This window comes from Diceros bicornis, chromosome X (assembly GCF_020826845.1).
Source record: "Diceros bicornis minor isolate mBicDic1 chromosome X, mDicBic1.mat.cur, whole genome shotgun sequence".
Taxonomy (NCBI): Eukaryota; Metazoa; Chordata; class Mammalia; order Perissodactyla; family Rhinocerotidae; genus Diceros; species Diceros bicornis.
The window spans coordinates 64,804,610-64,831,581 of NC_080781.1; the positions used below are offsets into that span (position 1 = coordinate 64,804,610).

At 43.2% G+C, this 26,972-nt stretch overlaps 1 protein-coding gene across 1 annotated transcript; it reads left to right on the forward strand.

Moving 5' to 3' along the window:
• The first annotated feature begins 1,824 nt into the window (after window positions 1–1,824).
• GCNA (germ cell nuclear acidic peptidase) lies at window positions 1,825–26,185 on the forward strand. The gene is made up of 11 exons (XM_058536170.1): window positions 1,825–1,911; window positions 4,085–4,139; window positions 11,340–11,386; window positions 11,792–11,828; window positions 15,520–15,602; window positions 18,136–18,504; window positions 19,512–19,587; window positions 22,813–22,957; window positions 24,168–24,306; window positions 25,384–25,588; window positions 25,891–26,185. The coding sequence occupies exons 2-11, from the start codon at window positions 4,093–4,095 to the stop codon at window positions 26,138–26,140; spliced, it is 1,398 nt and encodes a 465-aa protein (XP_058392153.1). The 5' UTR covers window positions 1,825–1,911; window positions 4,085–4,092; the 3' UTR covers window positions 26,141–26,185.
• Window positions 26,186–26,972: the final 787 nt, after the last annotated feature.

Here is a 26,972-nt window from a genome sequence, read left to right on the forward strand (position 1 = left end):
TATGGCTGTTGTATTTTGTGTTCTGTTAAATTGAGTTTTGGACAGAATAGAAGGGTTATCCAATGATGAAACCTACACTTGAACAGCTCCGAAGAAAAGGACCAGATTTCCCTAGTATAGCTATGATATTAAGAATTATTTTGTTTTCTCAGCCAAGTGTGGTAGAGAGGTGGGGTTGCTGTATGATCCATTAAAACAATGACAAAGCCTGCAACTCCGGGCACAGCCATTGTTGCTTGTTCCTGACGGCTCTGGCTTCACCTACCCTTGTAGTCTGATTCTTTATGTGGACTATTCCTTCCTGCTCTGTATGGTGGTTGAACTCAGCCACGGGTATGACGGAGGAGGATATCAACGCATCAGGGACCAGAACAGGCTCTTTAGCTGCCTGTTTTCTCAGATATTAATGAGAATATTTTTCAATAAAATTTCAGGTGATTTACCTCTCAACTTCTGTGGGTTGTGACCCTCAAAGCCCTAATGTGAATTAGTGTTTGTTTCCTAAAAGATGGTGGGGGAAGAAAGGTGTCCAGTAGCCTCCTCATGAAGGTTCTTACCCCCACCCTCTTCTATTTGTTAGGAATCAGCATCAGTTATTTCCAGTCTACTTCAGCTCCTCCTGCCTTCAGTCTAAAGGAGTTGCTTGTGCACCTTGAATGAACTTGTAACTTATGATTCGATTCCAGTCCTAACTCACTCTACTTGAAGCACATGCCTCTTAATATTAACTGCAGCTAACATTCAGGTTCTTTGCCCAAATGTCTGAGGCACACAGTTACATCATCCCCATTTTTATAGAAAAGGCTCATGGAGGTAAACTTCCAAGTTTGTTGTAGAGATAGGGTTATAATGGTAAGCCCGTTTTATCTAATTCTCTCTCAGCTCAGAAAGTACTTTTACGTATGTATGTAGGCAGTTTGGTGCTTAACAGTTTAGGTTTTGAAACTAGTGCTGCTGGAGTTTGAATCCCAGCTCTGCTACTTTCTAGCCACGTGAGCTCTGTAAAATGAGTGCTAACATTCCCTACTTTTTAAAGTGTCATAAGGATTAAATCACTTGGAATAAACACATCAAACACTTGGAATAGTGCCTAGCATGAAATAAACTAAATATTATTAATAACTTGAAATGCAGGGACATTTTATTTGTATTCTGGTGGCCAAATGCTTAAATTATGAAATAGGTGTCTGCCAGAGAAATGGGCACAATCTAAAAAGCATCTGCTTTCCCCGTTTGTGTTTTTCTTGGTGTGTTTGGAGCAAGTGCCAAAAATCTTAAGTAACAACCCCTCTTTATCTTCAGGGTTCCAGCGAATGTCGTAGCTCCGCGTTGCTAGGTGCTGTTGGGTTGCTGCCTTGGTCTAGGTGGCCTCCCCCGTGTGTCATTCCCCACCCCCACCACACCCCCCGCCCCACCTCAGAGTAGTTTGGAGGGCAGGCAAACGGACGTAAGGGTTTGCACAGTTCAAGCAAGGAACGGCCCGCTTATCCAAGTCCTCACAAGGATGGAACTTTGTTGGGGAGGACTCAGCTGAGTTTTTCCCTGTCACCCAAAAAGTTAATTTAGGGATCGCCGAAGTACAAAAACAGGCTTGGGGCCCTGAGCTCTGCATGAAATGGCACTTTTGGAACAAATAAGCAATACCCGGTGGAAGTGAGACATTCTGGAAGCACTGCGGCTGAGCGCTAAATTTGAGTTCATAGTTGCGAAGTTTAAATTTGCTTGGTGACCACGCTGTGATTGGTGGGTACAGGGAGGGCGGGAACACGTCAGTTCCTACGTCACACTGAGCTTGGGCTCTATAAAAGGTCTCGCGATTGCCGCCCCTCACAGTTGCTCGGGATCTCGCACTCCTTCCACGCGCAGTGGGAGTTGAACGGCAATCGGCCACGCCAGAGGCGGCCAGAGCAGGTAGGTGACTGGTGGGGCTGAGGTGGGTACTGAAGCGGGAACAATCTTGAAGCTCATCCTAGTTGAGCGGACTTAATTAAAACCAGGACCGCCATATGCCCTAGACACTCTGATTGTCCGTGAACCTTGGGACAGATTCTGACAAAATATTTTTCCTGTTTCCACTTAAAAGGGCTTTCGGAAGAAGAGATTTTTTTTGTTAGGGATATTAACTCTGCTAAAGCGAAGATGGGGAATGGGGGGGGGTAGAGGGTGGGACGTGGTGTGTGGTTTTGGGGTGTTTAGGCCTGAGGGGTGGAAGAACAGCTGGCGGAGTGATTTGGGAGTGTAGGGTGGTGGAGGTGGAGGGCTGGTGGGGGTGTGGGGGTGGTGGGGGCGTAGAGGTGGTCGATGCCTGATGGGTGGAAGGCCGGCTGGCTGACTGAGGTCAGAGTAGAGAGTAGAAGCCAGGGCAGGTGGAGGGCAGGTAGTGGTGTGTCTGTGGGAGGTGGACGCCTTATCGATGCCTGATACACTGGGAGGGAAAGGCGGGCGTGGGGGGGGGCCATGAGTGGAGGTGTCGAGGCCTGATTGGTGCAAAACTGGCTGGGGGTGGGAGGTGGGAGTGGGGGGATGGGTCTGGACCTAATGATACGAGACCTGGGGACGAGAGGTGGGCGAAGGGGGTGGAGGCTTGGGGGGGTTAATGAAGGTTTCATGGTCTGATTAGTGCAAGACTGGCTGGGGGCAGGAGTGGGGGCAGGAGTCTTGGCCTGATCCCGCGAGACTTCCTGGGGACGAGAGGCGGGAGCAGGGTGGGTGGAGGCGTGGGTGGCGCGAGTGGAGGTGTCCAGGTCTGATTGGTGCAAGACAGGATGGAGTGGGGGCAGGGGTCTTCGCCTGATCCCACGAGACTTCCTGGGGACGAGAGGCGGGAGCAGGGTGGGGGGTGGAGGCGTGGGTGGCGCGAGTGGAGGTGTCGAGGTCTGATTGGTGCAAGACAGGCTGGAGTGGGGGCAGGGGTCTTGGCCTGATCCCGCGAGACTTCCTGGGGACGAGAGGCGGGAGCAGGGTAGGGGCTGGAGGCGTGGGTGGCGCGAGTGGAGGTGTCGAGGTCTGATTGGTGCAAGACAGGCTTGGGGTGGGAGTGGGAGGAGGGGTCTTGGCCAGATCCTGCAGGACTTCCTGGGGACGAGAGGCGGGAGTGGGGGGGGCTGGAGGCGTGGGTGGGGTGACTGGAGGTGTCGAGACCTGATTGGTGCAAGGGAGTGGGGGGAGGGGTCTTGGCCTGATCCTGCGAGACTTCCTGGGGACGAGAGGCAGGAGGGGGGGTGTGAGGGAGGGGGGTGAAGAGGTGGGGGGGGGGAGTGGAAGCGTGGGTGGGGTGAGTGGAGGTGTCGAGACCTGATTGGTGCAAGACTGGCTGGGGCAGGAGTGGGGGCAGGGGTCTTGGCCTGATGCTGCAAGACTTCCTGGGCACCAGAGGCGGGGGTGGGGGGGTGGTGAGTGGAGGCGTGGCAGCGTGAGTGGAGGTGTTGAGGCCTGATTGGCACAAGACTGGCTGGGGGTGGGAGTTGGGGGCGGGTCTGGGCCTGATCACACAAGACCTCCTGGGGACAAGAGGCGGGAGCAGGGGGATGGAGGTGTGAGGGATGAGTAGAGAGGTCGAGGCCTGATTGGTGCAAGACTGGCTGGGGCGGGAGGCAGGAGTAGGAAGAGTGAAGGCGTGGGGAGAGTGGAAGGCTGGTGGCAATGTGAGGGGTGGGAATCCGTTTAAGGGCAAGAGAGCACTGGACTGGTGACGCAGTGGGGGTTAGTGCATACAGAAGCCTTACAACGGGGAGAAAATTTATCTGGGGGCTAATGAATGAATGTCCTCCTTGCACATCTCCATAACACGTGGTGGTCGAGATGCCTTAACATCAGGGGCCACCGTGTGCTTTGGGCTTTCTGATTGATCTGCAAAGAACTTTGGTGGGGCAAGGTGAGAGAGGGGTGGTATGCCTTGTCTCAAGTTTTCTCCGTCCAGGAAAGTTTGCAACAAACAAATTTAAATTTCTCACTTCACAGAGCAAAGTTTTGGCTTTACATTAGGATGAAGAAGCTGCTCAAAGATAAGCGCAGAATGTAGAAATGTCTAATTGGTTCTAGGTTCTGGTTTTCTTAAAAAAGTATTTCTTTGTCTTGACTACAGACGTGGACATGTCTGCAGAAGAGGCTAGCCAGTCGAAGATCCAGGATGATGATTGGTGAGATTTGAAAAATTCTCTTTTCTCTTAGTTTAGTCCTACTCTGTTGGCAAAATGACTTTTCTTAAAAAGTGTACGTTTATTTCATTTAGAGTCTGTGGAGTGTATGACTTGATTAGTTATAAAATGAGAATTATAAAAAGGGATTTTAGAATCATAGGAGTCCAGCCTCCTACCCAATGCATGAATCCTCTGTATAACATCTCTGTTAGTGACCAAGAGTGCACAACTCCTTGCAATGCATTGTTGAATATGTGTAATTTCTAGAAAGTTCTTCATTTTGATGAACTTTGAACCTGTCCTTATGTTACTTCCACCTTATAGTTTACAGTGCTGCCCTCTAGAGGTACACAATGAAGTATTTTTCTTCTTGTAACGTGGTATTTTAAGAGAGTTGTCTTCTCTAAGTCTTCGCTCTCCTGGAACACTGACCTGTTTTCCTCCTTCACAGATAAGCATGTAAGTGTATGATATGGGAGAAAGTGGAAACCATAGAACAAAGAGTCTGGAAATAGACCCAAATACATATGAAAATTTAGTTCATGGTACAAAATGACATTTCAAATCAGTGGGGGAAAGATTAACAACAAATAATTTGAAGATGATTGGCTGACCATTTGGAAAAAAATAAGAATTGGATTCTTACCTAAACACTCCTTATACCAAAATCAATTACATGTGGATAACATATTTAAAAATAAAAAAATGAAGCTATTAAAAATGTTAGAAAACATGGGTGGATTTTGTTTCCAATAATTTTGAAGTGGGGGAGGTCTTTCTAAGTTTGATATCAAACAAAAGCATAAAAATGACAAATAACAAACTGGAAAAATATTTGCATTACCTATGATAAAAGCCTATTTTCCTTAATCTAAGGGAACTTTCACAAATCAACAATTAAAAGGTGAAAAAACAAATAGAAAATGGACAAAAGATATTAGAAGGTAGTTCTCAGGGAAAAAATACAAATGGAGCACAGACATTAAAATTTATTCAACTTTTGATTATATTACTTATATTTAAAGAAATGAAAACATTTTAAATGAGATACAATTTTTCATATATCAGATTGTCAAAGATTGAAAAAAGTTTGATAATATCCAGAGGTGGCAAATTTGTAGGGGAATAGGCAATTTCATACAGTCATGGCGGGAATATAAATTGGTACAGTCTTTTTGGAGGCAATCTGGTAATATCAAAATTTTAAATGCCCATGTCCTTTGACCCAGTAATTCTACTACTAGGACTTTTTCTTTCACTTTTAGAACAATTTTATTTAATTTCTTTATACATATACTCACATATACGTAAGTGCGTAAATGTGGTTAGTATACATGCTCTTTTTGTAGTTCACTCTTATTTTCTCTTGACTCCTTTTCCCCTTCTCCCTGTAACTCATGTTCATTTAGTCATATATAGACGTATACAGGCTGTTTTGATCTTCGTTCAGTTCTGTGGAAGAAGGATTTATGACTTAATTAGTAGTACACAGAGAAATACATACAAAGATGTTCATTGCAGCATTGTTTGTAATAGCACAAGCTTGGAAGGAGCTTAAATGTCCTTAGGGTGTAGTTGAATAAATTAGGGTTCATCCAAAAAATGTGATAAGAGCTATATGTACTGATAATGGGAAGACCACCAAGATATATAAAATGAAAAACTTCAAGCTGCAGAACAATTCATATAGCATAATACTATTTATTAAAAAAAAAAAAGGTGTGTATACTTGATGCTTATGCTGGTATGTGCTTATGCTGGTATGTGCTTATGCTGGTATGTGCTTATGCTTAAGAACTTTTGAGAAGAATAAATAAGATACGTTGTTGATCTCTGGAGAGTGGGACTGTTGGAAGTATAGGGACAAAGTGTTCTCTTCCTCACTCCTCTTTTCAGTGTTCAGTCACAAAACTATCTGGTAAACATTATTTTGTGATAGTCATTAAAATGGGAGGGCATTAGGAAAAGAATGCAGAAAACAAATATTGGAAAATATACATCTTAGGCAGTAATAAAAAGAAATGCTAACTAAAAAATTATTTACCCATTAAATTAGCAAATTTAAAATACTTAGTCCTGTTTTAATAATGCTGCTGACATAAACTGATACAACCCTTTGGAAATGGTTAAGCAAATATACTAAGAGTTATAAAATTGGTCATACTTTTTGAGGAAGTTTGGCCATGAGCTAACATCCATTGCCAATCTTCCTCTTTTTGCTGAGAAAGATGGGCCCTGAGCTAACATTTGTGCTCATCTTCCTTTATTTTGTATATGGGATGCCACCACAGCATGGCTTGATGAGTGGTGTTTAGGTCCGCACCCGGGATCTGAACCTGCAAACCCTGGGCCGCTGAAGCAGAGCGTGCGAACTTAACCACTACGCCACCAGGCCAGCCCCTAAAATTGGTCATACTTTTGGTTGAATGGTTTGACTTTTGGAAATTAATCCTAGGAAAATCCAATTTATGAAAATAATTAAATGCACAAAGATGCTTGTTGCAGCATTCAACCAAAAAGTTAAAGTAATGTGTGTGTGATCAGAAGTGCACAAGGTAAAATCCTAGCTCTCTCATGACCCTCAGTCACTTGTCCAGGGTAGATGTTTGGCATTAGTTCTCCTGAGAAGTAAACAGGCACTCTGGTTAGCCCCTTGCAAATTTGGTTAAAAGGAGTTACTCCTCTAGCATTTGATGAAGAATTGAGAAACCTGAGTTCCTGCAGCCACAGATGCAAAGACCAGATTTTGGACTTCTCATTGGAGATTGCCCTTGAGGCTGGGCAACAACCTGCCAGTCTCTCCATCCACCCTCACTGCAAGTTGGGACCATTATGTTTCAGGATCCGGGCACTGTATTTTCATTAATGCAGACAGTATTGTTAGTTTTTTGTTTGTTTTTACTTTGGGCTGACTCTGTACCTCACACCTTCACATAAATGGGCATATGTGTGTAATTAATTTTTTAAATGGAGAAAATTAGTACTTAATGAGATCTGGTAGGCAAAATCCTTTAAAAACAAGGTTCTATGGGGGTGTGGGTGGGAGGGTGGGAAATAATAAAAGGGGTTCTTGGAAGCACTTTTTGAGATCCATTCATTCATTTATTCAACAAATATTCATTCAGTACTGACTTTGTACCAAACAGTGTGAAACGGATATACTTCCAAATCCTTGCATAGCTCACCATCTGGAATGGGAGATAAAAACGTGTAAACAGGCTATTACAGTATAGTGTGATAGATGCTGTGATGGGGGAAAAGTACAGGATCCTATAGAAGGGTGATATTATCTTGTTTAATTATTATTTTTTTAAATTTTATTTATTTATTTTTTCCCCCAAAGCCCCAGTAGATAGTTGTATGTCATAGTTGCACAGCCTTCTAGTTGCTGTATGTGGGACGCGGTCTCAGCATGGCCAGAGAAGCAGTGCGTCGGTGCGTGCCCGGGATCCGAACCCGGGCTGCCAGCAGCAGAGTGCGCGCACTTAACCGCCAAGCCACGGTGCCGGCCCAATATTATCTTGTTTAATTTTCACAATAGCCCTATGAGATACGTGGTTCTTTTACAGTTGAGGCCCAAGAACTTGATATACAGAAGTCTAGGTGAGAAGTGATGGTGGCTTAGACTAGGGTGGTAATAGTGGAGTTGGAGAGATTTGGATGAATATAGGATATTTTGTAGTTCATCAATTCTGAGACTTTTTTACATGTTAACATTTCTGAAATTGGGGTGGATCATACATTTGATAGCATATCATCATTTGGTAGTGTTTTTTTTCTTTCTGAGAGGCACATATAATAATGTCTTAGGTTAGGTGAAATGTACTCTAGAGGTAGAACCAACAGGTCTTGGTGATGGATTGGATGTGGGAGGTGAGAGAAAGAGAGAAATCAAGATAACTCCTAAATTTTTGGTTTGCGTTACTGGGTGGATGGTGGTGCCATTGACTGAGATGGGTAAGATTGGTAAAAGAACAGGATTGAGGGAGGAAATTAAGAATTCTGTGTTGGCCATGTTACGTTTTAGGTACTTAGTTAATGTCCAGGATGTCATGTAGACAGTTGGAGTTCAGTGGAGAGTTCAAGGATAGAAATATAAAATTGGGAGACATGGGGTCTAGGGATAGTAGAATGAATGATCCAGGAGAGACGGATCAGTAATGCAGCACAGAATAGAAAATTGCAGGAATAAAATCCTTGAGAAGGCTAGAGGGGGATGAGATCCAAACAAGGGAGGGCTTGGCCTTAGATAGTGGTAGGGACACTGTTCCTTGTTACTGATAGAGAAGGCAGAGAGTTGGGTGTAGTTACACGTAGGTCGATAGATTTGTTGGGAGGATGAGGGAGTTCCTGTCTGATTGCTTCTATTTTCCCAGTGACTTATGAGACAAAGCCATTAGCAGAGTGAAGGGAGTTTTGTCAGTTTGAAGGCAGAAATGCTACTGAAATACATAATGCAAAGAGTGGGGGACTAGTTTTCATTGATCAATCAAAGCCTAGTTAGTACTCTCTGATGCCTACTGACTAGTCTTTTTTAGCCCAAGATTCTTGGTTTTGTTAATACTACCATAAGAAAAAGTATATTTTAAAAATTACCGTTATACTCAGTTTAAAACAATCAGATCACAAAAGCAAACGGGTCACCTACTGGGCTGGCTGTTGTAGACGTTCAATAAATGTTGAATCAGTGAATGAATGAAGCACACATGTACCTTTCATATTTACTTATAACATTTATTGAGTTTCAGAAATTACCAAGGGAATACAAGCCTGTGGTAAAGATAAACAATACAGAAGCATCTAAAGTAAAAAGTGAAAATCCACCCTCACGCGTACACAACCTCTCATTCTTCTGAGGTAATAATAAGTTGGTGTTGGTTCTTGTAGATCTTTTTCTGTAATCATATAAAAGGATACATAGTCTCTATGGTTTATGGCCCCGGTTTTAAAGGGGAGATCTTCTTTGGATCCTTTACTTTAAAGTTTTTGAGGGTTTTTGTTTGGTGTATCTTCAAAACCTTCTAATGTGATTTCTTAGTCCTTTCATGATAGAGTTAGGGTTAAGCCAACTGGCTTTTCCTAGGTACATATATTTTCTAATAACAGCGACATTGAGCCTTGAAATACTCTCTAGAGACTTGTACTCCTGGTGGTAAATTTTATTTGGAAAAAGTATCTAACAAAATCTGCCTCCTTGACCACCTATTTCTTCCTTAGTGCTTTCCTCGGACCACTTTTCCTGTTGGTTACTATCCAACCTGGAATTCGATATTTTGTCTTTAGGGATTAGAGTGGGGCTCTTTGTCATGTAACTTTTTGTGTCATGTCTCTGATCCCTTATTCCTTTTGCCTGACCTCTAAAACAATGTGTGTGTGTGTGTGTGTGTGTGTGTGTGTAACACAAAAGTATGTAAGAATATAGATGAAGTATGAATCACATTTTAGTTTGTATGTAGTGCTATTTAATTGATAATAGGTTTCAAGATAACCAAGGTCACATTTTGACCCATACCTGGGAAACCTTACACTCAGCAACAGTTTGTTTCCTGAAAAAAAAAACCCAACAACTTGAAGTCTACTACTGAATAAGTCTGGTGTGCAGTGATCAATAAATGAATAGGAGATTTAATCGAGGGGGTGAACTAGCATGTGTCTTGAAAGTATATAATCAGTTCAGTTGTTACTGAGCAATGGCCTTGCTCTGATAGCCTTGATCTGAGCCAATTAATCACAATGAGTTAGGGATTAAGAAAGGAAGTTTTAATTCGATTAGCTGGCATAATCAGGAAGATGGCAGATGAATGTCTCAGAAAACCATATTCAAAGATTACAGAATCTTAAGGCAGTTATATAGGGAAAATGGGCAGTAAGGAGGAGGTCCAGGGATGTTGGTCTCCAGGCGTGATGGGCTCCAGGCATCACATTGTTCCATTCTTCTCTCAGCTGATGGATACCTTGTAGGTGTATTTCCCACCTGTGGTCAGCCTGTTCCTGGAGAGAAACTCATAGAACGAAGTTTTTAATTTATCAAGCTATTGGGCAGTACATATGTAAGCAGAGGCCATAAATCAGGAGAGCATGTGAATTTTTTAGAGTACATGCAGAGCAGCGAGTAGTCACACAGAAGAGGGGCTGGGGCCATTGAGTATAACAAGATGGCCTCACTTATGCTCACTTACATGGGAATCAACCTCAAGGCCAAAATAAAAGTCCTCAAGAAGTGGTTAAGGCTAACTTTTTATATGTAAAACTTTATAAATATGTAAAACCATATAAATATATGTAAAACCTTATAGCTATTATTTATATCTACTTTCTTTAGCACTTTTGGTATCCTCTGTGAGCTCTGTGTCACAATAACTAATGAAAAGATTACCCATGATTAGGTCCTAGACTGTAGCCATGCTCCAGCATTGAAGTGATGCTTCTTGCGGAATGACTTCTCTGAGCTGGATTATGGATTTATGTCATGAGTGGCTGACATGGGATATTCAGTCGGCTGCTATCTGGTGAGCTGGAGGATCCCAAGCCAAGCCAGAATGTGCTTTGGCGTCACCTCAGGCAGTACTGCGCAGCCATAACAACAGGCCAAGCAGCCTGCCAGAGGGCAGGGAAGAATGAGTGCTAGGGCCTCTGGCAAATTGTGAGGCAGAGAAGTGGAGGCCCCAACATCATGGTTCACTGCAGGGAGCAGTTACCACTTTGAAATCATCCTTTGTTTGCTCCCGAAGAAATGGACTTCAGTATTTGTCCATCTACCCAGAGAGCAATCCGGGTAAGTAGGTCCTCTTCAAAGAGTAAAGCCCCCAAGGATGTCCTCCTTGCTCTTTTGCTCTTTCAATTTTTAACTGTCATCTCTTCATCCTCAAGTCCTCTCCCTTGTGGCCTCCTTCTCAGCATTCACTTTCATATCTTTAAATAGAAATAAATCACTTGGCAGAAAACAAGCTTCTCACTGATAGCTAATGAGACTCAACTACCATTCTGTCCCTCTCTGATCCTGCAGGAAGGACTGAGCAACTTGTTGCTTCTAAGTTTTCTTCACCTCCCCTATTGTGATCTTAATTTCATAAGCCCTTAAAACCTTTTTGCGTTTCAGAAACTCTGACTGGTGGTTCGCTTCCTTTGAGATTTTTGACGTTTGGTTGCTTATGATGTTAGTAGCCTTCCTTTAACCCAGGGTGTATTTTATTTTTGCAGTTACATTCTTACTGTGGACTCGAGCAGTGATGAAGAATTGGAATCCTGTAAGTAGAGTTCACTCAAAGCTGTAATTTAAATTTTAAAGTGTAATTTAACCATGTCTTTGTAGAGATGACTGAAATGTGATTTGGGACATTGGGTGTAAGCTGGTCCTAGGTTTGTCTCCTCTCGGGCTCTCTCTAGATTGGTGAAATGGAGTTTATTTCCCTATTGTTAAGGGCAGAGGAAGTTCTCTGTGCTTCTTTTCTAATTTGCTTCTTTTACCTTTTTCATTCTAGGTCTCCCTACTTTTATTTCCTCTCTCTATCTCACGGGGGATGTAAGAGTCCACCATGAATTTTAACCAGCTCTAACTTATGGACTTTGGTTTTAGGGAGTTAAAGACATGGTAACCAGATTTTATCATGCTTCAGATGCTTTCTGATGCCCTCTTTCTTTCTCTGATTTAGTTGTGGCCAGAAGGAGCATGCAAAAAGAGAACACCAGGTAAGTGGGAGAATTAGTGAAATTTGATTTTTTTTTTAAGGAATGATGTTCTGGGTAAGAAGATTTAAGAATAAACCATCGCTTTTCCTCTGTGAATGCTGTGTTCAGGGTCATAATGGGTGTTTGATCTCACAACCAGGTTCAAAATACTAGGTTCCTTATCCCTGGCCCATTATCTAATTGGTCAGTTTCTTCTTCAAAATGTCTCTGTGAACCATCCCTTAACTTGCGGTCTCTGCTGCTTAGGCCCTTATCAGTTTTTACTCTTGTATTAGTACAGGAGCTTTTTTTTTTTTTTTTTTTTTTTGTGAGGAGATCAGCCCTGTGCTAACATCTGCCAATCCTCCTCTTTTTTTTGCTGAGGAAGACTGGCCCTGGGCTAACATCTGTGCCCATCTTCCTCCACTTTATGTGGGACGCCGCCACAGCATGGCTTGCCAAGCGGTGCGTCAGTGCGCACCCGGGATCTGAACCGGCAAACCCCGGGCCGCTGCAGCGGAGCACGCGCACTTAACCGCTTACGCCACCGGGCCGGCCCCCACAGGAGCTTTTTAAGTGGGCTTCCACCCTGATCTCTTCCTCCTCTGGTCCAGTCTGCATCCCATTTCCAGATTAATCTCCTGAGGCACTGCTTTGATCATATTGATCCCCTGTTCAACTTGCTTGTCATAGGAAAATCAAACTATTTAGCCCAGTAGTTAAAGTCCTCTGTGATCCGACCCTAACCTGTCTTTCAGCATTATCTACTACTATTCCTATAAGGAGCCCTCTACTCTAGCCAGAGCTAGATGAAGGGTGTTGTCCGGGTGCCAGACTATAGGAGGTGCTAAAAAAATTACTGGAATAAATCTGAAATATGGTGCTAGACAGCTGTGGTTTCTACATCAACTCCTTGAATTACTGTGGAAATGTGAATTGGTCATTCTTGTTCCCTCATCAAGCCAAATAGTGCTGTCACGTGAGAAAACCTTTTTCTAGCTAGCTCTGATTTATCTCTGTTGATTATTTTGCAACATGTAAGCCACCAAGCCTGACACCAATGTGTGTGAAAAGTGACTTAAAGTTAGCAGTTGTACTCAGCTAAAATTCTAGAACCAAATAATGCATTGTGTAAAGCTATTTACTAGAAATGATTGGTTTTATTCTTTAAACTTTTTTGTTTGTGAGGAAGATTGTCACTGAGCTAATGTCTGTGCCATTCTTCCTTCATTTTGTATGTGGGACACTGCGACAGCATGGCTTGATGAGCGGTGTGTAGGTCCACGCCCGGGATCCGAACCCAGAGATCCCTGGGCTGTCGAAGCAGAGTGTGCAAACTTAACCACTGTGCCACTGGGCTGGCCCCCTATTCTTTTATACTTTTAAAGTCAAGTTTATTGAGGTATGATTTACATACAGCAAAATTCACCCTTTTTAGGTGTACAGTTTGATGAATTCTGACAAATGTATATGGTAATGTAGCCATCACCACAATCAAAGATGCAGAATATTTCCATCACTGTCATTTACATTTTATAAATGGTTTATCAAGGATCATTAGAAGTATTCTGATTTATAATATTATACATAATAAATTGCTTGTTTGGTAATAAATTAAAAAGTACAGTAGTCCCCCCTTATCCATGGGGGATATGTTCCAAGACCCCCAGTGGATGCCTGAAACCACAGATAGTACTGAACTCTATATATACTATGTTTTTTCCCATACATACATACCTATAATAAAGTTTAATTTGTAAATTAGGCACGATAAGAGATTAACAACAATAATAATAAAATAGAACAATTATGACAATATACTATAATAAAAGTTACTGCACATCTTAGCAACCTCAGCATATGATTCTTTTCTTTCCTTATTAAGTCAAGAACTTTCACATTTTCACTTAAAAGGAAGCACCTTATGGCTTCTCTTTGGCATATCTGAATTGCCAGCATCACTACTCTTGCGCTTTGGGGCCATTATTAAGTAAAATAAGAGTTACTTGAACGTAGGCACTGCGATATCATGATAGTCGATCTGATAACCTAGACGGCTATTAAATGACTAACAGGAAGGTAGCATATACAGCATGGATATGCTGGACAAAGGGACGATTCATGTTCCGGGTGGGACGGCACGAGATTTCATCACATAATTCAGAATGACGTGCAATTTACAACTTATAAATTGTTTATTTCTGTAATTTTCCATATAATATTTTCAGACCATGATTGATGTGGGTAACTGAAACCATGGAAAGCAAAACCGAAGATAAGGAGGGATTACTGTATCCAATTTTTAAATAGAAAAATTGGTTTCTTCCTGCCTTCACTAGATACGTGTTGAACAAATATGTAAAGAAAATCCGTTTTAAGGGGCCTGCCAGGAGTGCCCACAGATCTTGGTCTAGTCCCAGGTGGCTTCTATATATGGGATACTGAAGGAAGGGTGGATTTGGGAAAGAAGGTGATGAATTCAGTTTTGGACATGTTGAAATTGAGAGGCCTGTAGACAGGGCTGATATTCAAAACATTTAACAACCAACAGAGTACAAACAGGGCTTAGTCAGGACGGCTGCCTGACTGGTCAGAACAGATGCCATCAATAAATGGTAAGGTTATTCCTGTGCATGCTGACTAAAAATTGGCCCTACCCACAGGATATCCAGGAAGGAAGTTGAAACTGTGGAGCTAGAAGTCGGAAGAAAATTGGGCTAGGTATAACGGATTGGGCTGGCAGATAGATAATGCTTATCTAGTCCTTAGTAATTGATTGGATTGGTATGAAAGGGCTGTGGATAAACCGTGGGAATGAGTTGAGAAAGAGAAGTGAGTGAGAAGGAGTGGATGGAAAGGTGAGAAGAGAATCAAAACAGAAAGGTATCCCGGAAATCAATAAAAGAATTTTAAGGATAGAATGGTCAACAGGATAGCAAAGGCCCATCAACTTGGCAGCTTAGAAGTGGTGAATATGGTGGAAATGGATTAATGGATTTGTGTCTGTAACAGGTACAGACAAGTCCTCTAACAGTGTTTTAAATAGGTTTCTCACTCATTATAAAGGTATATCAGACTTATTGTACACTGTTTGGAAAATACAGAAAGGTGGCGAATTTCAACCTTCTGGAACCTCTGACCCAAATACAAGGGCTGGCCAAGAATGAGGGCCTCAGAGGGGTGTTCACCACCAGCACCCTGGGTGGCACAGGGGTACTGCTGAGGTTGACTCCTGCCAGAGCAGTCTGTCAATTAGAGAGGGTGGGGCTGGCTTCAGGCTGCAAAGAGTGGCGCCGAGGAGAAACTTCTCTGCTCTAAGGCTGCCTCTCTCCATCTGTGGCTCTCCACCCTTCCTAGGCAGCTGAATCTCAACATTGATAAAGAAAAATGGCAATTAACTAGACATTTCCCTAATCAGATTTCCCATTGCACCAGACTGTTTGAATACATACCCTCTGAAAGTCCATTTCACTCTCAGTCCTTTTGAAAGGATTGAAACAGATGGAAAGATTCAGTAGAAAGATGGAAAAGATGGAAAATCAAAAATAATGATTTACTAGTTCCAAAGAAGGAGAACAGAGTTACTGCAGGAAACAAACCAACAGAGCATTTCTAAGTGACCATGCGCATTATAGAAAAGGAAGAAAATGCCAGGAAAAGAAGAATGTTGCATTCATGTTTCTCTTTTGTTTTTCCCTGTCTCATCACTCAGCTACGTGGTGATTGACTCAGACTCTGAGGATGAATACTTCCCTGAGGAACAGAGAGCTAAGATTTCCAAAATAAGTAGCAAAGGCAAGTATACTACTAACTGACAGAAGTAGCTGAGCTCTGCAGCCTCATCACACACAGTTGTTTCAGGATAAGAGTCAACAAACATTCTATTCTGAATCACGTAGTAGTGGGCGCCACCACTTCTTTCCTCATATGTGCTGGATGTGGATATGGCTGGATTCCCGACACCCCCTGGTAAATTTCCTAACACAGCAGCCACTGTTCCTGCTGCCTTAGACCATGGACAATCCCCCTCAGAAGAGTTCTGACCTACCTAGCACTACATCAAGGGAGCAGAGGGAAGAAAGCCAACAACTGAGACTGAGAAGTATGAAGGCTGCTCTGCTTCTCCCCGTTCAGCTCTTCTCCTCCTCCTCCATGTGTGGGAATGACAAAGAGGGGGAAAGAGGAGTAAGAGGCACAGGCTCATTCTTTCCAGCCTGATGGAGAGAGACTTCGGTGTGTGATGGTTGTGGGCCAGCAGGCAGTGACTTCTCAGGGGATTCCTTGCTTTCTCCATCTAGCTGTTTGTCTTTGCCTTTCGCTACTCCCTTTATATTTTCTAGAGAGTCCTGTTTTTCTTGGGCCTGTTTCCCACAGCAGATCCTTGCCTCTTTTGATTCAGCGGCCCTTTTAATCTTTCAGGAGGTGTGGAGCTTTACTCTCAGTTCAGAACCTGCTCAGTGGATGTGAAACGTAGGAGGACTAGGAGTTTCTTAAGCATCAGGGATAGTATTTTATTGATCTTTGTTCGCTTAGTACCAGATATAGGGCATGATACATAGGCACCTAGTTAAAGTACTGGCACCCTTAAAACACTGGCTACTTCTTTGATAACTACTCAAGAGCTACCATTGGCTAGAGTTTCCTGGCTAACCTGGGATATCAGAGCAGGAAAAGGAGAGGTGGCTTGGAACCCTAGTCTCCTACTGTTTCATCACCTGTCCTCTCTAATTTCTTCTCTCCCTCCTTCTCTCTAGCTCTGAGTGGATTGCCTGAGCAGGCTAGAGGTCCAGGTGCAGAGTAGGGGATATGACAGGGCAAGCTACTGTAATGCAAAGAGAGCCGCAAGGGAGGTAGCTTTAGAGTAGGGCATGAATGACAGGGCCCAAAACCAGTTCATCACTCTGGGCCGCCAGTTGCTGACTCCTTGAATCAGAAGATCCATAGTCTTTTGAGGATAAACTTTCAACTAAGGCTGCTCTTACGTCTCTGACCAGTGGCCTCTAACTGTGGGCATCCATCCTGGTAATGGAGGGATGAAGAATGCTCCCCCAGGACTGTCTTTGTATGTTTCTTTACTGTTCTCCACATATCATTTTTTTTGTTGTTGTTATAATGAATTTATGTAATTTTACAGAAAAAAAGGCCTGAGGAGCTTTAACACATACTTCCAACCTCACTTCTAACCTTTGTCAATGTAGTGTGTCTCTACTTTTTGTTTTTTATAATTTCAATTACAGGTGAGAAATCTTTAAATTTTCTAGGAAGGATGACTTTTTACCATAGGAACACCCACTCCTTTCTCTTTCCCTATTGTATATCTGAAGTTCTTTGATAATTAATTCAAATAATAGATGAGACTCTCAAAATATATTATCCCAAATCTGCAATTTTAGGATAAAGAGTTTTTGCATCATAAATATATTTTCACATCTTTCCTATGCTGTGGTTTATACTTTTTACATCCAGAATCATAGAAACCTAGAAGTTGAGCTCTGAACAGACTCCAGAAAGCGTGTGGTGTTAGACATGCTGCCCCTCATTTCCAGATGGAGGGACCCTCATTGAGGGCGGTGACATTCCAGATGTTCCCTGGGCACCTAGCGCTGACATCAGGACTTAACTCCTCACTCTTATATCAGTGGTTCTGAGAGCTTTGCGCTTATGGACTAGTTAGAAAATTAAATTTTGGTGGCTAATGTAGAGTTGCCGATTTTTAATTTGTCTAGTGATGGAAGTAAATTCTAACTACCATCTACTAGCACCATAATTTCTTAAAGTGCACCAAAAGTTTAGTGAAGACATAATCGCAAAATAAAGGACAGTCCTTTAAATCATAAAAATTGAACTTGATGGGAAAAAACTTCACTTTATTATTCTAGTTTCTTTTATTATTCTGTGGACCAGTGAAAATATAAAAGTCTGCAGACGCATGTTTGGGAACCACTGAGCACGTACACTGTGCTGCTTAGAGAATGTAATTTGAAAATTGCCACTGGACTTGGATTGTAGTTTTATCTGTCACTGCTCTCAGTAAAATAAGAAAGTATTTGGGTGGTGAACATGATGTAATCTGTGCAGAAATAGAAGTATAATGATGTACACCTGAAATTTATACAATGTTATAAACCAATGTTACTGCAATAAACAAAAAATTTAAAAAAAAAGAAAGTAATAGAGGGAAAACCATCAAAAATAACTGATTCTTAACTGTGATTCATAATGTTGCAGTTCATGGCTTGTTTAATTTGTGCTCAATAATCTGAAGTTGAATGCATAAGAGTGGGTAGAGGGAGTATAATTATATGTGATTGTGTCTCTTGAATTTCAGATGAGATTCTGGAAGTGTTATCTGATACTGATGAGCAGCCTACCACACAGGAGCCTCTGATACTTGTTATTGATGATGATAAGAGTAATGATGTGGAGGGCCCTGTAATAATAGAAGACGATTCATGTGATCAGGGCCAAATTTCCTCAAATGAAAAAGAGATGGATGAGTTGCCTGTCTCCCAACGCAATTCATCTGGTGATGTTGGTGAGCAGAATGTTGGTGAAAATTTTGGCCAACCACTGAATGATCGTGAGGCTAACCTAGAGATTTCAGGTAGAAAATTGTCATCTGATGAAGAGCCTGCACCTGTGGTAGAGCAACCACGGAAAAGGAAAAATAAAACCAAAAATTTATCTATGACACCTGGTAAGCCAATCAAACCAAGTATGGTTGTCCCCCCGAATATGCTAGCCTGCCAAGTGTGCCAGCCATGCCTGCCGTGCCCTTTTCCCTGGATACGTCTATCTTGTCATGTCTGCCTGTCCTGCCTATCAACTCTATGGTATTTCAGCAGCTTCCTAGTGGCCAAGGGAGGCAGCCATCCCAGTGAAAAGGGTCTTTCTGGGAATAGGAGAGGAATGCCCATGTCTTAGTATTTGCCATTCCATCCACCTTTCTCCCTGCACTTTTTGTCCTGAGGATATCCCATTTTCCTTAGGACCCAGCCAAATTGTCACTTCTGTAAGAAGCCATAAGTCAGAGTTGCTCCTCCCTCCTGGGTTCCCAAAGTTCTTAGACTCTGTCTCTACTAAAGCACTTACACAACTGTGTTGGAATATGTTTCTGAATCTGTCCTCCCAGTAGACGGTGAGCCTCTTGATGGGAAGACTGTTACTCATCTTTTAGTCTCTCCCAGGGTCTAGCTGGTGTTTAGCATGTAATAGATGTTTAATAACTTTTTAAAATAAATGAATGATTGACACTACTGATACATGTCTCTGGCTAGAGCAACCAGCAGTATGGGTGCTGGACAAAGGTGGAAAGATTTGGCTTGCATATTGGGTGAAGGTGCTGCCTAGGATATGAGCCACTTTCCTCGGAGCAAGTGTGTGAGCTATGCCATACCAGTCCTTATACTGCACGTGCCTCAGTTTCCCCCACATTCTAACCTCCAATGGCATGCTCATGTAACCTCTACGGTCCTCCATACCTACGACAGAATCCTACCCAGCTTACTCAGCTGGCAGCTGTGACTCACAGAGGCAGAACCTTTCACGCTGACTGATGGAGCAGTATGCAGGCTTCAGACAGACAGTTTCCGTTTATAGACGTTGCTTTGGGTTTGGCTGTGGGGGCTCCTCCTTGGTTTAGCTTTCTGCCAGTTGGTCGATGGTACCAGTTTTCAGGGTACAAATGAACTGTTATCTTTTCAGCTGTTAGAGGACAAAAAAGACGTGGGCCTTCAGAGAAGAAACCTACTGCAGCAAAATTTGAAAAATGTGGAACTGGGTATGTACAACTGAACGGGAATTGATTGCACAATTATCACATGTTAAGCAGTCCACTGGGCGTGCAGGGGTGTCTTCAAGGGGATGAAGGAGTCTGGTGGGGGAGGGGAACAGGGTTTCCATCCCTGAATTGAGAGGGTAGAAGCAGAAGGCGGAGACACCCTGCCACTCCCCTCTTCCCGGTCCCCCAGCAGAGTCAGGCGTGGGAGCTCTGCAAAGATCCCTGCAGGGCAGACTGGAGCCCTTTTGCCCCCATAGCAGCTCTGGCCTCTTAGGTTTCCTTTGTCCTTAAACTCAGATTAAAGAATGATGTGTAGCCAAACAAGATACTTTTTTTTTCAGGCTAGATACAGCCTCATGGCCACCAGTTTGCACTAAACCAAAGCAAACGCAGTGGAAATGGTGAGAAGGCAGAACCGACATCCTGTTCCAATCCACTGGAATTGGAGGGAGGGCAGCCAAGACTGTCTGCCAGGTTTTTCTAGCGCGTTCAATGAACCCAGTTACTCTGACTACTTGTATATCTTCTTGTGAACTTTTCAAGCTTTATTAAACATTAGGGTGAAATAGATTGCTTGTAGTTCCTTTATTTTTATTAAACTGTATATAATTGATACTGAAAACAACAGGTCATTTAGACCAAAGACATACTAATACTTTAAGGAAGCAAAAAACTAACACGTTTTCTCATTTAGATTCCACGAACTTCTCAATTTTCCCTTAAAAATATGATGTAGTAAGCATAATTTTCTTTGTTTTCACTTGCATTCAGGAGTAATATATATTTACATCTTAATTATCTTACAAGAGAAGGAATATATTTGAAGGACTGTATGTTTATTTTTTTACCTGTATTTTGGGACAATAAATGCATCTTAAGGAGAGAAGGAGAATGATGTCTCAGGCATTGGGGCAACAGAGCGACGTGGACCCAAGCAGAGGCTCTCTCTGGTTCTGCACTTCTTGCTGGGTGAGGGAGCCGACAGCAGTTTGGCGTGTTCTCTCTTAGATGGATCCCCTTTCAGCAGAGTTTTTTCTCTGGAAATCTAGGTACATATTTAAGCTGCTTTGCCTATAGGGACACGTGTCTTGGGTAGCTCTCAGGTTGCTTTGCTAGAGAGTGTGACAAAAGAAGGAAGAAGCTGTCCCTTTGTGTCTTTGTCCTCTGCATCATCCAAAGGAGGCTAGCCTGTTTGGACCCCTCACTGTTGCCTTGGTACTTCCTGTTTCAGTCTATAGCCTTCCTATTGTGCTTAGCATTGTTCCTGTGTAGGGTGCTTGCTGGTCATGGTGTCTGATGTACCCATTTGGTGTCTTGTTGGTTCCTCTGATGTGGAGATGCTCAGCCTGCAGTAATAGCACAGACATTGAGGTGAAGGTATGCTAAGCCACAAGGCCTGCTTGACGTGAGCACAAACACACGTAAGGGTCATGTTCTCCGCTGAGATCTGCAGATGGTTTGAGTTTTCATCTGTCACCTTTTATGATGCAAATTTGCTTTCAGAACTAAGTAATTTGAGGCAGAAATGTTCATCACCTGTATCAGGCTTTGGGATGAAGACCTTTTAGCTGTTTTTGCCTTGTCTGGTACTTTTTCCCTCTGCTCACCCCGGCCACCTCACATAGGGTTTATTTTGTGACTTAAAGGTTAATGAGTGTCCTGGCAAAACCTCAGTCTCAGGAGTTCTGTTAAGTCAGAAACTCATTTCCCTGTGTTTGCTTCTGTTTTATCTTTCCAGCTCTGTGGGCTCATCTCTTTGGACTTGTGAATTGTCCCAGCCAAGATAAAAATGCTTCAGTTTAAATAAATAGTTATCACAAGTGTGAGTCCTTTATGTGTTCACCACTGTTCTTTGTGCATTTGAATTAAGCCTTGACAGATGGGGTAGCAATAATGGTCTAATGTTTCGAAAGATCAGGGGATTCAGTGTCTCTGTGAACTCTGGGTAAGTCACTTAACCTCTGAGCTTCAGTTTCCTCATCTGCACACTGGAGATAATAAGAATAGGAATAGCTTCTTTGGAGGGTGGTTGTGAGGATTAAATATGATAATGCAAAAGGAAGTTCTTTGCAAATGATAAAGCACTACACAGATGGTTGTTCTCAGTAGAGGTGGAGATGTCATTCTAGGCCATGGCAAATGGGTTGTGCCAAGGCATGAATGAACTGGGGGGAAATCACAGTTAGTGTCCAGGGAACTTTTAGGTTGCCCACTTTGGCCAGAGTGGAAATAGACATTGGGACCAGATTTATCTGGGCCTTGAATGCCAGGCCAGTCAGTCAGTGAAAAGCCAGAGAGGGACATAATTGGAACATGGCCAAGGAAAATTAATCTGGAGGTGTGTGTGTGGTTGGATTAGAATAAAAAGAGCCCTGAGGTAAGGAACACAGAGGAATGTGGTAGTATCAAGGCAGAAAGGGGAGGACAGGAACTTGATCTAGGGTGCTGACAGTGGGGTGGAGAGGAGGGGCTGGATGGAAGAGACAATGTGAAGGAGATAATGGTCGGTTTTTGTGCCTAATTCAATGTAGGGTAAGGGAGAAATGAATTAAAAATATCTCTGAGGGGGCTGGTCTGGTGGCATAGCGGTTAGTTCACGTGTTCCACTTTGGCGGCCCAAGGTTCGCGGTTCGGATCCTGAGCGTGGACCTACTCACCGCTCATCAAGCCGTGCTGAGGCAGTGTCCCACACAGAGCAACTAGAAGGATGTACAACTATGACGTACAACTATCTACTGGGGCTTTGGGGAGAAAAAAAGGAAAAAAAGGAGGAAGATTGGCAACAGATGTTAGCTCAGGGCCCATCTTCCCTCAAAAAAAAAAAAAAAACAAAGAAAATGTCTCTGAGGTTTTTGACCTGTTATAACAGAAGTTGGATCATTAAACACATTGAACTGGAGACATGCTCATGTTACTTAGTTGGAAATTTGCATCGGGCAATTGTAAACTCAGAACTACATCTCAGGAGAGAGATTGAGACTGCGGATACAGATGTAGGATCACTCCTGTTGAGGTTGAAACCATAGGCTTCACATCTCTGAGAATGTGCAAAGAGTGAAGGGAAAAAGGCTATGAATGGAACCTTGGGAAATGCCCTCATGTAAGGAGCTGGAAGGAAGAGGGACCAGCAAGCTTCCCAAGTCTCTCTTGACATGAGCTGTATGTATGCATTTCTTCTATTTATTTCTTTAGCTCTATAAAACTCAGTTGAATTTGCCTTTGCAGGAATGCTATGTGCAAAATACCTGGATGTTTCTTGCGTGACCTGGAAAACTCAAAGCAGTATTCCGGAAGGAAGTTCAAGCAAAATAAGGATGAATTGGTGCAGAGAATCTACACCCTGTTGAACAGTTCTGTTTTTCATAAAAAGGTAGTCACTGAATAAGCACTCATGGAACACCAGCTCTGTGCCCAGCACTCTTGGGTGCTGTGGGGTGTGCAGATGTTCTAACTGTGTATTTCCTGCCCTTGAGAAGTGTCAGTTTAGATGCGGAGATGAGACATGTGTACGTGAAAGAAATAGAGAATGTTTGTGGGTTAGAATATATGGTACAGACTGTCACTACCACAGGAGATCAGCAGAGGGAGAAATCACTGACAGCCTAAGTGGCCAGGAAATAGGATTGCCTGGAGGAAGTGAGACTTGTTCTGGTTCTTGCAGGATGGTAAGTGCAGAGAACAACAGTCTTGGGGGAGAGGGCATGTGTTGAGGCTTGATTATCTGGAAGAGAGGGTTCATGTTGAAGAATAATGGGAAGGAGCTATGTGACCTTGGGTAAGTTACTCCTATGCCTCAGTTTCCTCATCTGTAAAATGGGGACGATAATAGTACTTACTACTTCTTAGAATTATTGTCAGGCCTAGGTAAGTTAACACACCTAACGTGCCTGGAACAGGGCCTACAACATGGTAAGCAATACATGTTAGCTATTTTTTTTTTTTTGATAGCATAGGACTAGATAATGGAGGGCCATGGGATCAGGTTGGAGGAGCTTAAATTGAAATCAGTAGGCACCACTGCATGGGGATATGATGTGACATGAAATGGCTGCTGAAATAAATCAATTTGTCAGAAGCATGGGGGTGTAGACTGGATTGGAGAGAATCTGGAAGCAGAGAGACCCGGTGGTCATTAGGTTTTGCAGACTTTGTCTCTAGTGACAAAACTTCCTGCAGGGAAAGTTCTTATATCTTTCTAAAGGTTCCCCAGCCTTTGATGCCCTTCCTGATGACAGTGGTGTTACATCAGGTGACTCTGATTAGGGGAACCTGAGTGTTCTGAGTTGATGTTCCATTTTGCCTCATGGCTCTTATGCACAGGTTTCCGTCTCCTACCTCAGCAGGCTTGTACTTCTCTCCTCAGCTGCCCCTGACCTTTGTCTCCATGCAAGGGAGCACAAATCCTGCAGTCACCTGCTCTCAACAATCTCCCTTGTGTCCTGACTGCCTGTTAATTGTCTTAACTTGGGCTTCAACTTAGCTTTTATTCTCCCCAGAATGTTTAGATTTGCAAAACTCTTGAGTTACTGTTTTCTGGTCTGCTTAGAACTGCTTTCTGATTCACTGTTTTTCATTCTCAGCTGCCAGAGAAAATAGATATCAGCTGGAATAAAAAGATGCTGAGAACTGCTGGCTTATGCACCACTGGCGAGACACAGCACCCGAAGAAGGAGCGTTATGCTAAGATTGAGATTTCTCTGAAAGTCTGTGACTCTGCAGGTGAAGGCAGGAGCGTGGAAGCTGTCCCACTGTGCTCTTTCCTTCTGACACAGCGCCTGTTAAGTTATTCTCAGGTGCTGGTATTCTCTGGCAGCCTCTGTCACAGCTTTACCTGTCGTTCCTGGGGGAACAGGCCTACCGTGTGTTGCTCAGAGGACCTTATAATTGGATGTCTCACCATCGCTGAGAAGCCAACTCATCTATCTTTCTCTTAGGCCTAACTTTCTCTCTGTAGCTCTCTGTTGTCAGTGGCAGTATCTCCATTCTTCTAGTAACTGAGATTCAAGGTCCCCAGTCTCTAGCCAATCACCAGATCTTCATAATGACTCTCCTATCATCATTTCCTTTTCCATCTTTGCCTCTGCCCAGGTATGGGCCCACCTCGCTCTTTTCCCTGCTCTGCTCAGTCTCCTGCACCCCTCTGCATTGCTTTCCTGCTGAGAAACCTAGGGCTGGCCAGTGCCTGGAGCCTGGCTTTCAAGGCTGTCGTAGTCTGCCCCCACTCCGCTTGGCAGGTCTTGCCTCTCACTACTCCACCGCTAGCCTGTGCTCCAACGAGGCTTTCTTCACACTGGCTTTCAAAATGTACCACATGCCTTCCTGGCCCCAACCTTTGCTCATATTTTTCACCACACCTAGAATGGCCTTTCTAATTTTCTAAATCCCAGCAATTGTTAAGGACCCAGCTCAGATCCCAGTTTCTCCATGGAACTTCTCTTGACCAAATCCCATGGCCATGGTGATTGTTCCCCACCCTGTCCACTTATGTTCTTGGAGAGCGGAAACCAGGTCTTGGCTGGATGTGTTTCTAGCAGCATCTCACAAAAAGATGAGCACGTTGGACCTGCTCCAAAAAGACTTGCTCATCTAAGGCTCTCTGCCATTAACAAAATTGGGTTGAAGTAGGTAGAAATTTCAGGTTTACCATCCTGGGAAGATAACACTCATGCTTGCTGGCATATGCTTATATAAGATGGCATTGTGTCTGGTGGGATTGAGAGTCCAGGGGTGGTTGGGTAGCAGACCAGAAGGGAATTGATTTAAGTGCTCATGATTTCTTTTCATTCCTCTTCCAAGACCGACTCCGGGATACTTTGGTCCATGAAATATGCCACGCAGCCTCCTGGCTGCTCGATGGTATCCGTGATTCTCATGGGGATGCATGGAAGTATTATGCCAAAAAATCTAACATGGTGCACCCGGAGCTGCCCAGGGTCACCCGTTGCCATAACTACAAGATTAACTACAGGATTTATTATGAATGTTCTCAGTGCAAATCCAGGTAAGACCCTTCTCCTCAGACTTTTTCCAATTATGTTTTTACTACAGCCTCCAAGTAGCTTTTCAGTGATTTTTATTAGTAAGTACATGGCTATCTGACTTGAGGAGCAAAACCTCTCTACTCCTTTCCATGTCCTCTTTCTCCATTCTCTCCTGCTTTGAGCTGGCCTGACCACTGCCACTGCCTAGTGCCCTATTCTCTGAGAACCCCCTTGGGCTTTGGGCCCAAGACCAGCAGCTCAGAGAAGATGCTGAGGTACAGTGACTGATTCCTTTGCTGTGTGGTGTCTCTTTCCTCATTAGGGTCGGCCGCTACACCAGATCGTTGAACACCGAACGCTTTATCTGTGCCATTTGCAAGGGACCTCTGGTCATGCTGCCATTAACTCGGAAAGATGGAACTCCCATCGAGCCTCATGTGAGACCTTTTGCTAAGTATGTGCAGCAGTATTACACATTAGTTAAGGGGGAGACAGCAGGGATAAGCCATGGGGATGTGATGAAAAAGCTTGGCAAGGATTATGTTGCCAAGAAACAAAGGCAAGATCGTTGAGGTTATCTGAGAGTGCATTTGTGTGAGCAGAGTCCTCTGCTGGTAAAGAAGTTTTAGAAAAATATCTTTGTTTCTATGAATATTAGAATTTAAATCATTTTTAAAGCTTCATGTTCTTAATGACGATTGTTCTTAACCAAGGGTTCTATTGCTAACCGTTCTGTGCCCCTGACAGTACTCAGAAGCCCTGTGGATCCACCTTGGGTTTAACTTAGACTCCATTTTTTAAGGTGTAGAACAAAATGCAAAAGAGAAATGAGTTTTCGAGAGTGGCACATTGAGAGAATGAGAGTAATACTGGAAAGAGAACAAATTTTAAAGGCAGCACTTCAAAACCAGGGCTGCTGGCAGATGTAACCTGTTTCCTCTACCTAGGAGTAAAAGACAAACACCTTTTATGAAGTAGTTGCTCTTGACGTTGAAGCCATCTGAGCCAGTGTAATTGCTCATGAAATAAAACAAATAAAATAAATGTTTTCTGGAATTTGCTTGTTAGCAATGTCTGTTCATTGACCCCCTGTGCCTGGAACAGAACAAACTCTTGGGTCTTTTGTCCAAGCCCCCGGACATCTTAAGCTCTCCAGGATGTGTCTGGAAGAGCACTCTTCGTTCTGGGTTTCTCTCTGATTTTTACGACTGCCCATAAGCACTTCAGCCTCCCTACTTCTGGGAGATATCCAGGATGTAGACTGGGATCAATGTTGTATTTGTTTCCTGTTGCTGCCATAACAAATTACCACGAACTTAGTGACTTAACACAAATGTATTATGTTAAGCTCTGGAGGTCAGAAGTCTGGCGCGGACCTCACTGGGCTAAAATCAAGGTGTGGGC

What these genes read in the sequence shown, in the direction of transcription:
- GCNA (XM_058536170.1), top strand. Translation starts at nt 4,093, where the DNA reads ATGTCTGCAGAAGAGGCTAGCCAGTCGAAGATCCAGGATGATGATTG. An exon ending in ATGCAAAAAGAGAACACCAG is followed by an intron (nt 11,829 to 15,519) that starts GTAAGTGGGAGA and finishes CTCATCACTCAG; the next exon opens with CTACGTGGTGATTGACTCAG. An exon ending in AAATTTATCTATGACACCTG is followed by an intron (nt 18,505 to 19,511) that starts GTAAGCCAATCA and finishes TTATCTTTTCAG; the next exon opens with CTGTTAGAGGACAAAAAAGA.